Source organism: Mauremys reevesii, linkage group 1, assembly GCF_016161935.1.
Source record: "Mauremys reevesii isolate NIE-2019 linkage group 1, ASM1616193v1, whole genome shotgun sequence".
In the NCBI taxonomy this organism is placed as follows: domain Eukaryota; kingdom Metazoa; phylum Chordata; order Testudines; family Geoemydidae; genus Mauremys; species Mauremys reevesii.
In genome coordinates this window covers 203,924,131-203,936,742 of record NC_052623.1, presented here as the reverse complement: position 1 = coordinate 203,936,742, position 12,612 = coordinate 203,924,131, and the positions used below count along the sequence as shown (strand labels likewise).

General features: G+C 44.2%; 1 protein-coding gene across 5 annotated transcripts in view; it reads left to right on the top strand.

Annotated features, from left to right (window-relative positions):
* The first annotated feature begins 333 nt into the window (after positions 1-333).
* CCDC181 (coiled-coil domain containing 181) overlaps positions 334-12,612 on the top strand; it is a 32,750-nt gene continuing 20,471 nt past the window's right edge. For 2 of the 5 annotated variants that reach the window (XM_039527383.1, XM_039527378.1), the window contains exons 1-3: positions 334-446; positions 1,218-1,339; positions 9,827-9,996. In XM_039527383.1, the coding sequence (XP_039383317.1) occupies positions 9,850-9,996 (147 nt within the window). In that variant the 5' untranslated portion in view covers positions 334-446; positions 1,218-1,339; positions 9,827-9,849. Of the gene's footprint in view, positions 447-777; positions 936-1,217; positions 1,340-9,826; positions 9,997-12,612 lie in introns of those variants that run through there. The other 3 variants (XM_039527390.1, XM_039527406.1, XM_039527396.1) reach the window with 3 other exon arrangements.

The window sequence follows — 12,612 nt, the reverse complement described above, 5'->3', positions numbered from 1 at the left end:
GCTGGAGACCGTCTACAAATGGTCAATGGGGCTTGGTCACCTCATGTCTTGAGGCAAAGGCCTCAAGTGCCACATGTAGCGTGTGGTGTGAGACGTCAGCCTGTGGCTGCATGTCGGGCTGGATGGGGGCTTCCCTAGGAGAGCAGGGAACACGGGCAGAAGGTGCAGCGCCCCAGCACTGGGCAGCTGGAGGGGAGGTCACAGCCTGTGTTAGCGATAGCGCTAACACACCTGCTCTGGGTGGCCCTGGCCAGCATCCAAGATGGCGGCACTCCAGCCTCTCCCCAGGTGAGAAGTGATCTAGGTCTCCGTGGAAACCGGGACAAGCAGAATTCTCGTCTATTTTCTCACGAGACTTCCCCCGTCCTCTCCTTGTTGCTTAGGCAACGGAACAGAGAGAGAAGTTTGGCCCTTTTGACCCGCCGTTTCAGCGCGGGGCGCTACAGGTGAGTGAGGGGAGCTGGGGCTGGTCGCTGCTACCATGGCAACGGCAGTCCCGGAGGGCTCCCGGCACAGTGCGCAGCGCAGGCGAGAGAGGGGCCGGGGCCGGGGCGTCAGGGGGGGGCCGGGGCGGGGTCAGAGCGCAGGGAGCTGATGGGACCGGCAGCCGGCGAGCGCGCGCCGGAGCCGGGCGCAGAACCGCGGAGTCCCGGCTCCCAGCGCGTCCCTCGGCCCGGGTCCCTTTGCGCGGGGAACCTCCCTCCCCCGGCCCCGCGCCGCTCACTGAGCTGAGCTGAGCTGAGCTGAGCTGGGCGGGGCGGGGCGGCCTGGAGGCGCCGGGGGGCTTCGCTCCGGGCCGCCGCCGTGCCCCGGCTGCGCGGTACAGCCCTGTCCGCTAATGCGCTTAGCCGCAGGGCAGAACTAGGCGGCTTGTCTCCGGCTGCGGGGTGGCGACTGGCTGCTTTGCAGTGTGAACATTCATACGGTGGAGAAAGGTAAATCGGAGATCCCCGCCGCGGCCGGGTGCTGCCAGTCCCAGCACAAGGCTGGAGGAGGTGACAGGGGTCCGTGCTTGGCTTTGCATTGCAGCTCATGTGCTGGGCAAGCCACTGTCAGCGCTCCGTGCCTCAGTTTCCCCACATAGGTAAAATGGAGTTAATAGTATTAATCTACTTCGCAGGGGGATGCTCTTAATTTGATAATGATTTTGTTGCACATTGCAATAGCTTGGTAGGAAGGTGTTATAAACATATAGTGTCTTGTGATTTCATTTCTAGGAGCCAGAAGAAAAAATGTGTGAGAGGCAGACTGGAAATGTTCTTAAAACTGTCCAGAGCATTACAGACGTTACAGCTGCTTTGTATTAGTGAGGCAAATAACTTGCAAAGTCTACTAAAGGGTTAGTCTCATGAACTTAATGCAAAATTATGGTAATGATTACTCTCCCCTCTATGCCCCTTAGTTCATTCATACATAGTAATTTTTTTGTTAAGACAATAACTTTTTTGTTTTGTGTACTCTGTGTGCAGTGTGATAGCGTTTAGGTCTTGCTTAGAACTTTGCAACTTTATAAATGTTGAATTCCCTTTTTTTATGCATGTCAAGTCCCTAGTATGATTTTATTTTTATTACTTAATTGTATTATGGTGCTAAGCACTGTACAAACATATAACAAAGACAGCCAGTAATCTGAAGACATTACCATGTAGAGGCTTGTCTATGCATGAAAATTTTGCCAGTACGTCTATATTGGTGAGAAGAATAAAATATACTGGCAGAAGCACAGTTTTGCTTATATACTGAATCATAAAAAAATCACACCTGTAACAGGCATAACTAAGCGAGCAAAACTTTTAAATAAAGACCTGGCCTAAATGGTGAGATTTTACAGCTGAATGTGGTGGTCTGTGTGTAACTTTTTTGTTAATGATTATTATCCAACTAAATGAAAACTGTTTGTTTTTTTACTTTACTGTGTTGTTTGAGAATTACAGTACAATAGAGACAGAGAAGTCTCACTAGATAATCCAGTTCACCCTTCTGCAGGGCAAGGTGCTAGCTAACTGTACTTGAAGGCAAGATCCTTAGCTGGTGTAAGTCAGCCTAGTTCTAGTGAAAGTTAGTGGAGTTATGCCGATTTACATCAGGTGATGGAGAAGAATAGAACATATTGAATGAGTAGTGCACTGTTTTCATTTGTTCTATTTCTTAATTTCTCAATCAGTTCTTTTTGTCCAAGAATAAAGCACCATACATAATTTGGGACCGCTTAGCTCTCAAATTTAATTTTTAAAGTAAAATTGTTTTTTGATCAGAAGCAACATCTAGTGGTTAGCAGAGGATGGGAGTTCAGGTGCTATTCCTGACTCATTGCCTTGTGGCTTCATCTGTAAAATAGAGGTAAAATTTGCCTTCTGAACATTAGACTCGAAAGGTTTCATTCCTGTTTATAAAGCATTTTGAGTGTCTCTCATATGGTTCTATAGAATGGCAATGTAGACAAGTACAAAAGACGCAGCCAAATAATTTCTTAATAATTACAGCTTCTTCACCCAGGCTTGGATAACTCAAATAGCCTAATGCAATTTTACTAAACAGTGCAGAATAATTCATCTTTGGTCAGAGAGCAAGCATAAGATATTTCGGCCCAAGGTAACTTCTCCAGAAAATTAGTCTAAAGAGATGAAAATAAGGATTTAGGATCTGTTGAGTACTTTCAAGTCCCATTAAAGCCAAGACACTTGGATACTATGGCAATGGGTGTGGAGTAAGAACTTGAATAGGAGTTGAGAACATGTAGTAATACAGTCCATGGGTGGCATACCTGAGCCCACTTATCCACTGCTTTAAAAACTCCCACACCCCAATCTGGGTCTCTGCTGGTTATGTGATATGTGTGTATCTCATGATCCTTGTAACTGATACCTGTAATCCCTCATAAATTAAGCCTGGCCCCAAATGTACAATACTTTCCCTCTTAACTTGTGAATATTTAATTTTAAACATTAGCTTTTTAATAAAATTTTTAAATCTGTTCTTGCGAGATCAGGTCCTTAGATTGAAAGTGCCCTCTCAATCGTGAATGTAGGATCAATGCTGTGCTCCTTTCTAATAGAATACATTTTGTTCCTCTCGAAAGGCACTGTATAAATAAGCTGAATTTTGCACAGTATTGTGAGTGACACCTCTCATTAAAGTGAACATATGCAGCATTTTGTACTGTGATTATGCAGAATTGTACAAGCTGGAAACTTGGGCCAGGTTCACTGCAAGTTTCACACAAGCCTAGTGCCCATTTGGGTGAAACTCGAAAAAACTCTGTTTATTTTGGCTGAGCTCCACTTTGAGTTTTGGACTTCATTTGAACTCCAGCATTCAAATGTGAACCAACCAAGGCCAATGTGTGTGCATACTTCTGTGCCTGAGATGTATGGTCATGTTGTGAAAAGTCCTGTTGTAATGTGCTGTGCGTAGGGGGATATGAATACAGCATAACCCTGAAATCCCTAATGTTTGTTAATATCTCAAGGTGAAAATTACATTCTTATTTTATTTGCATTGAACTAGAGACATGTATACACGAGTAAGCAGGATAATGATTGTCTTGCCCTTTTTTTTTTCTTCAGTTAATCATAATCCTTTGACATAATCACCAGCGCAACAAATTTTGATATTAGAAACTGAGGATTTTGACTGAACGTGAGGAGGAAGTAATAGCCATCTCACTATTTCCAGGATCTTCTTGGGGCATGAAAGGGTCACAGCTAATTCTTGTAGCCTACATTGCATTGCAAAATTTTGCTACTTAGAGATCTGTTAATGGATTGCAATACCATGAGACACTCAGGGGCAACCTCCAGGTTGTAGCAGAAGCCACAAGGTGCAGAAAAGAAACTTTTAAACAATCACAATATCCTGCATTTATACAGATATCATTAGGAATAAGGAACAAGGAACTGAAGAGCTAGAATGTGTAGGCAAAACCGTAAAAAGACTGTTTTTCTTGCATTGTCAGCAGCTGCCCAGTAGCTGGTGAAGGGATACTGCAACATGTGCAGCCTCAAAGGGATGGCCCAATCTTGTCATTAATAAATTGTTTACTCTGTGCTTTGCTGACAGTCTGGTAACTCCCACCATATGAGTGATTCTTGCCTCTCCTCAGAAAAATTGTAACTTTGGCTCTCAACCCTTTCCTCAGGCCTGGTCTACACGGGGGGGGGGGGTTTCGAACTAAGGTATGCAAGTTCAGCTACACGAATAGCGTAGCTGAACTCGAACTACCTTAGTTCGAACTACTCACCCGTCCAGATGCCGCGGGATCGAAGTCCGCGGCTCCCCTGTCGACTCCGCCACCGCCGTTCGCGGTGGTGGAGTTCCGGAGTCGACAGGAGCGCGTTCGGAGTTCGATATATCGCGTCTAGATGAGACACGATATATCGAACTCCGAAAAGTCGAACGCTTCCCGCCGACCCGGGCGGGTGGTAGAGACATAGCCTCAGTTTCTCTGAATTGATATCCAAATGATGTCATTTCTCCTCTAATACTGATGTGGGTGGTGTTATCTGAAAGCTAGCAACAAATGTGTAAATGTGCAGTAAGGCCTTGTGTGCAAAGTGTTTTAATAAATTCAAATAGTAATCTTAATCTGCTTCTTTCTAACCAGAGGGTAACATATCTGTGTGTCACCATCTTATTCACTGTTATTCAATTAGCTCCATTGTCAAAACACCAACCCTCAGCAATGAGCTATGTTATTCACAAGGCGGTAGTACCAGATGGAAATGAGGATGGAGGGAAACAGGATGGGAAGGAAAGAATGAATGGGATGTCTCTGATATCCTAGTTCTATGCTCTTTTCATATGTACCAGCTAGTTTACAAAGTATCTCTACTCTATGTTGGGGTCCATAACTCAGTAGTTTGCAATTTGTAATAAGATGTTAACATGAAATATTGGGTTAGAAGTTTAATGGTAAAGCCAGGAGGGGCAGGGATGGTGTCCCTAGCCTCTGTTTGCCAGAAACTGTGAATGAGCGACAGGGAATGGATCACTTAATGATTACCTGTTTATTCATCCCCCCCATGGGGCACCTGGGATTGGCAACTGTCAGAAGACAGGATACTGGGCTAGATGGACCTTTGGTCTAACCCAGTATGGCCGTTCTTATGTTCTTAAGTATGAGATTGTGACTAAGAATTAACTTATAGTTGAATATTATTACTTCATCTTACTAGATTGTGGTTTGATTTACTTGGTTGTACTTACCTAGTAAATGTAAAATTATCCAGAATAAAATATGAAGTATTAAAGCAGTATTTCTGATTATTAGGAATAGAAAGTTGAACTTAATAATAAATTATTGAAGTTGATTAAGTATATAATCAAATTTTGTGTGATAACATTCCTATATTTAAAGCAGAAATAGATAAATTCCTTTTGGAAAATTTTTGAGTAAAGAATGAATATTGAACTCCAGAATTAAAATTTTAAGAAAGCTGCACCAACATATCACAGAATGTGAAAGGACTATTATAACTATGTAGAACTTTATGAGAAGAATAAACGGTACAATTACTAAAAATACATTAATGAGGGATGGGAAAACTATGGCCTGCGGGCTGGATCTGACCCCTTGGGGCTTTGGATCCGGCCTGCGGGATTGCCCCCCGTGGCATCGCAGGCCCCGCACCGCTTTCAGCAGCAGCCAGCCCCACAGGTACCACAGGCCCTGCACCGCTTTCAGCAGCAGCCAGCCCCCCAGGCACCACCCCCCACAGCTCCTATTGGCTGGGAATGGGAAACCACGGCCAAGGGAGCTTTGGGGGAGGTAACAGGAGGTGTGGCATTTCTCCCCTTCCCCCCCCACCCTGGGCCACAGCGCTTCCTGGAGTGGCGCGGGTCAGGGCAGGCATGCAGGGAGCCTGCCCTGGTCCTGGTGCATGCCGCTGCCATCTCGGATCCCAAACCCCTCCTGCACCCTGCCTCCCAACTCCCTGCCCGCACCCCAACCCCCTTCCCTGAGCCCCCTCATAAAACCCACACCTCTCCTCTGCCCCAATCCCTTGCCGTGAGCCCCTTCCTGCACACCTAACCCCCTCCCACACTCCTTCCCGCACCCCAACCCCCTGCCCCGGCCCTGCATACAATTTCCCCATCCTGATGTAGCCCTCGGCCCAAAAACTTTGCCCACCCCTGGTTTAAATTGATTCTGTGACTGAAAGATAGACTTTTGCCAGACCACAGCGCGCTCTCCTGGGCGCACACATATAGGGCAGCTCTTCCTAACCTGTCATTGAAAAGACAGATTTCCAACAATGTGATCAGCACATTGCTCCCCCAAAACTTGCAACTATTCAGTGGGAGGGTGAACCGTCAGATCTGACCGTTTTTGGATAGGAACCACCTCCATCTGTATATTTCAATGGGGAACAATACCTATGAAATAATTGGACCTTCCAAAGCTTAATGCTCCTACTACAAAGAAGCTGCCTGATCCCATGAACTGTTGTCACCTCTAGCTGAAGTGAGTCACCTTAGCGTAAGTCTAACATTTCATCTCCTGAGAGAGAGGTACTCTTTTTAATTGAGTCCTTCAGGGATAACATCCTTGGGGAATATTAGGTCCCAGGCATACATTCCTACCAGAAACCAGGTTAGGAAGGAGGTTGTCTTCCTAAAGAAATGGCGACATCACGAAAATCTATCTTGCTCAAGAGCTATCAGTCTCTAAACTGAATGGTGAGATAAAACAGTCCTGCTTCAGTATAGAGAGTTGAGCAATCACTGTTTTTCCCCTCAGCAAACCCATAGGTGAACTCTGGACTCTGAAGGAAGACCAGAAGTTCCTTGGGGAAAGAACTATGTTGCTTTCCCATATAATCAACCAATTGGACCAAATCCCTGTGTTACATAATTCCAGGTTTATAACTTCCATCGGAATATTGCCAAACTATTGTGTTCCAATAACTGAAAGACAGATTGTGAATAAGTCCAAAGAACAAGAAGCTTACTGCGGTCAGCATAATAGAAACCTAAATTCCTTTCCATGATAACAACCAAAAATTAGGTTCTTAGAATTGTGAGAAATAAGTTTTGCTGTAGCACCTAAAGTACTGTTTTAACTAGCACTGTGTTTATGCACAGATACGGTTGTATTCATATGCTTTTAAGGCTTATTTCATTATTGCCCATGCTTATTAAAAATATGTTGGCAACTCTTTAAAGATGCTAACCAAATGCTTATAATTTCATCTGGTTATATGCTATATGCTTTAAACTGAGCCTTTCCTGTGGTGTTGTACCTTTTAGAATTAGTGTTACTAGTCTGCTGCCTTTTATTCCAATTTAAATTGCTTTAAAGGCTTAACGCCTTAAACCCATACTCTGACTGCCTTTCTGTCTATTTCCCTTTCATGCCTACTTTGCCAAACTAACAGTCACTGCTCTTGGCTGTGTCTGTGTGAGAGAGCAGGTGACAGGTAATTTCTATTTCACCCTCCCGCTCCAAAATCTGCTGTTCATGCTGCTGTGTGTGCAGAGAGAGAGAGAATAACTTTTCATACTCTTCATTTCATTTCAACTGTAGTGTAGTCTGGAACACCTTTGTCTATACTTATCCTATTTAAAAAAGGCCCTATCTAAAATTCTAAAATTATGAAAACCTACCAATTGCTGTCTGTCTTTTAGTTTGAGAGAAACCTCCAACTTTGAATGAAATTTTTGTCTAACTCAAGCTCTGAGAGCAAGTTGAATTTTGATATTCCTTTTGTGTCTTAAATTTCCAGCATTCACTCTAGACTTAAACATTTTCACAACATGCTCTTTCTCTAGATAAATTAACTGGGACTGAATTTTTGCATCCAACATTGCTTCTTAAAGACACCTTACTTCACCGTTCTTGACTTAAGCCTTAACTTTACACTGCTGCATTTCATAGTAACTATACCTTTCACATCTTTCATCTCCTAATTAACTCAGCTTAATCCTTATGCTATTGTAGCTATTCTATTTTGCTATTGAAATGTCTTGTGAAAATTGTAACAATAATTATGCATGTGTGTACACTAAACATTAGTATTGAACTTACAGTGGTCACATCATTTGAAGTTATTCTCTTGACTCTCCCAGTAAGTTTTTTTTAAAAGCATTTTCCTGAGAGTATTCAAAAGAAGTTGCTACTTGGCTTTTTTAAAGCTTGTTTAGTTTAAAATGCTAAAATTGTATTGCCTTGTTTTATTCAAGTCCTAATTCAGTTTAGACTGTGATATAGCTCAAGTATGTTAGTTCATAGAAACCTGGTGATGTGAAGTGGATTTGCCTGCATTTATTTTGTGACTCAGTTGCCTCATTCAAATCTGTATTTACCCATAAAGTAATGTTTGTTTAAGTATGATTTTTGTGTTATATTAAGGATTTGTAGTGCTGCCTTTTTCAGTCATGCTGTACTCTTTTAGTTGATTTTTCAAAGTGGTATTGTATCCTGAATGACTAATGGAGTGACATAGATGTTTAATTGTGGTTATTTGTTTAACTTATACTTGCTTTGTGGTATTGTTTCCTTTGACCTAGTTGATGCTTTGATTTTTGATGTAGTTCTAGAATGTATACTCTATTTTAATATGGTTTCTTTTGCACAGTCAATGTATTGTATCACTCATTTATTTACCTTTATGTAATCCTTACCTGCTAATTATTTTTGAATAATAATGTTTTCTTTTGTTTTTAATTTACTTCCATAACTAATTTTAATAAAAACTTTTCATTTATTTTAGAGTTGTTTCTTTGGTTGGTTGGCATCCCCTAATGCATTAGAAAAGAATTCTTGGTGGTAGAATATGGGACCACCTCCCTAGTCTAACAAATTAATAGCTATCAATAACTCTATTTTTGGCTATTGTATTCCCTGAACTACTCAGATGAGAAACGATTAGTTAATAATTCCGTGCAATTGTTGTTTCTCTGATTTATCGATTTTGATAGTTTGGTGATCTAATTTTAAAATTACCTCACACTCAGCTCTTTGAAAGACGTTTTTACCCCCACACCTAAATCCTGTTGTTTACACAGGAAACAGGCATTTTTAAATACATATTTTAAATGGGAACCAGTTATTTAGAGTTTGATTCTACAGCTGCTTTGGATTTAGGACTCTAATGGCTCCAGTCAAGTGTCTGATGCATCAGGCTCTTCTTGTTTTGAATACTCTGCTCTATGGAAAGCTATGAAAGGGCTCTTCTAGGACTTGTGGGCCCCAGTTCTTTGCTGTGTTGGCTTTAACCTGTGGGAACTGTTTCAGTAGAGGATAGACCTTTTTTTGAATGAACTGGTGGTGCCTATGCTGCTAACATGTTAAGGGAATAAATATATTGCCATTGCCACTGCCACAGGCAGGATTGCCCTCCCCGGTATTGTTATAATAAATGAAACATCTCCCCTGCTGTTTTTATAGCTATTGAGAGAGAGAGAAAACAACAAAGCAGTAGGAGAGATGTTATCTGGTACCAGTGCTGTAGGTACACATGGAAAAATGGTCTAATGGTTAAAGAATAGGGACTAGAAGTTAGGAGATCATGGGTTCTGTTCCTACCTCTGCCAATGACTTTCTTTAAGACTGGATGAGTCAGCTTGCTTCTCAGTGCCTCAGATACCCATTTTACAGGTAGGAATGAAAATACCTCTCTACTTTACAGGGGTTGAAAGGCTACATCCATTCACGATGGAACACCCCCCCCCTCTCCCCCCCGGGATCCTCTCTTGTAAGGTGCTATAGAAATAGCCAGGCAGTGGTATTGTTCACCACGTTACCTATATGCCACAGGTATCAACAGTATATTGTTGTGTGTCAATAAAAGTCTTATGAAAATAAGAATATTTTCCCCTCTTGTAGCATTGCTGTAACACAAAGCCAAAATGAGTGACAAGAAAGATACTAATGACTTAAGAGAGGCTGGTGACTCAACAGAAAGTGCAGAATATGAGGATGATTTTGAAAAGGATCTTGAGTGGTTTATTAATGAAGAAAAAGAAGATGATGACGACGACCTTGGGGAAACAGAGGTATTTGATTAGGAAAATGCTAGTTATTTTACAGTAGTCTTGGAGATTTAACAACTTGAACCCCAGATACAATCAATGCAAAGTTTGGTTTGGAATATGTATGTAATTGTAAACGTGCTGATATTTAACTAGGAAAAAGGTATTTGGGATTCTAGTGAAAAGAGATGCAGTTCACCATGGCTTTTTCCAGTTACTCAGATCATTCCTGTCTTTTAAAATATAAAAGTCAATATTCCCTATAGGAACAAAGAGAATGCGCTTGGATAAAAAGTACTTCTTCCATTTCCAAGGTGGTGTCTTTAAGCATTTGTGCAACTCCCATTATGATTTTTTTTATCTTGCCTCATACCACTTTGCTACTCAAGCTTTGGTTTGTTCCAAATTACGTGAAGATGGGAATATAGAGGGACACGGTGAGAGAGGAGTTAGTGCCAAAATGGAAGCTGATTATGAAATTCACTATTTGATAGCCTGCCTGAGACAGGCTATGTTTGATACTGCCCTCCTACCACTCTTGCTATTCTTCTCTCCTTCCTTTTGCTCTCTTTCTGGCCTCCGTTGGGTGGAGGGACTGAAAGGTGGAGGGTGAGTGGGACTCTGACAACAGAAATGAGAGCCACATCCGCCTATTCAAATGTGAAACCATATGGGATAGAACTCAAGTCCTACTATTGCTGGGCCTTTTGGAGACCACAGCTCATTCACATCGTCACCTCTGGAAGCATGGCCATCAGCTCTAATAGAAGGCTGAGCTCATAAGAGTAGGGCCTTTTCCTGTAGCTTGCATCTCATCTGTGTGGTATATTTTAGCTATGTGACTGTTTTCTATATACGGCACCTTTAAATCTCGAAGGAGGGCTATTTTGTGTTCAGTTCAGTGCAGACTGTAATAGGTGGGGGAGGCAACACACTGTGCTCTCTCATAGAGACTTAAACAAAAAAAGAGAGAATGAAAGTAAACAGATCAGACAGAGTAAATGGCTGCTTTTTGTGTATGGAAAACAGGTTTGAGCTGCCCTCCTCTTGGCCCTTTGGTAGCAAACATAGCTATGCTACATCAACATTCCCTGAGGGCTGTGTGGCCACATAGCTGTGCATCTGTCCTGTATCCACTACCCACGATACATGGCTGGGAGTGCAGCCAGGAGCTGGGAGTGTAGCACAAACTGCTCTCTGGCGCAATTTGCTACTTTTCTGTTCCTGAACTTGTTTAAGAAATCTGAGCATGTTCAGTAACATCTGCTGAAGCCTCTGCCCTTACTCTGCTCTCATTTGGAATCATGATGTGTGCTGCCTTCTGTTCATAAGGGCTAAAAAGGTGCAGAGGGGGCACACTGGACAGGATCAATGGGCTGAATTTGTGCAGGGGGAAAAACTGTATACACAGGGAGGTCAAACAGACAGGGGAGGGAGAGGGGCAGATAGGCAAAATCAGGGATGGGGTAGAATCGAGGTTAAGAAAGGGGTAGAGGCACTGCCAAACATGGCAGAAGGGGAAGCCACCAGCATAGTGAGGGGCAGAGAGGATGAAAGTTACCCCAAATGGGGTGAGCAGTGTTTGCAGAATTAGGATATAGTCAGTGATGAGCTGCCAAAAAGTTAACAAACGGTTCTTCAGTGGCACTTCGGCTGCGGGTCCTTCACTTGCTCCAAGTCTTTGGAGGCACATCGGCAGTGGTCCTTCAGTGCCGCCAAAGACCTGGAGCAAGTGAAGGACCCGCTGCTGAAGTGCTGCCGAAGACTCGGAGCGCCGCCTGGTGACTACAAGTCCCACGTGTGTTTTTTACATGTGTGTTTTTTTTTTTTTTTAAGTCATCCCTGCCAGGGCCTTGTCAAAACTGTTCGAATCGGGCCCCACACTTCTTAAAGCTGGTCCTGAACACTGGGGTTGAAAATTGTATCGGGAGCCGGGTAGGGAAGGCTGTGCCTCCCAGAACAGCCTGTCCCCCTCCCCATCTGACCGCCACCCACATCCTGCCCCCGACTGCCCTCCCTCAGAACCCGCAACCCATCAACCCCCCTGTTCCTTGTCTCCTAACCACCCCGTCCCGAGACCCCTCCCACCCTAACTGTCCCCCAGGATCCCACCCCCTATCCAACTTGCCCCGCTCCCTGTCCCTTGACTGCCCCGACTCCACCCACCACTACCCAGACAGACCCCCGGAACACCCACACCTACCCAACTCCCCTCATCCCTGATCACCACCCCCCCCAGAACCTCCTCCCTCTCCAACCGCCCCCTGCCCCCATCCAACCCTTCCTCCCAGCCCTGGCCCGGCCCCCTTACCATGCTGTTCAGGGCAGCGTGAATGGATGCTGCGCAGCCCGCTGGAGCTCGCAGCCCCACCCCCTTACCATGCCGCTCAAAGTGGCAGGAGCTGCAGAGCTGCCCAGGAGCAGTCCAGAGTGCTAGCGCCGGTGGCGTGGCACGCTGAGGCTCTGCGAGAGGGGGGAAGGCGGGGGAGGGGTCAGGGGAGCCTCCCCAGCTGGGAGCTCAGGCGGGCCAGACAGGACGGTCCTGCAGGCCGGAGTTTGCCCACCACTTTAACAACTGGTTCTAAACTGGCTTCTAAATTTAACAACTGGTTCGTGCGAACTGGCTCTAGCTCACCACTG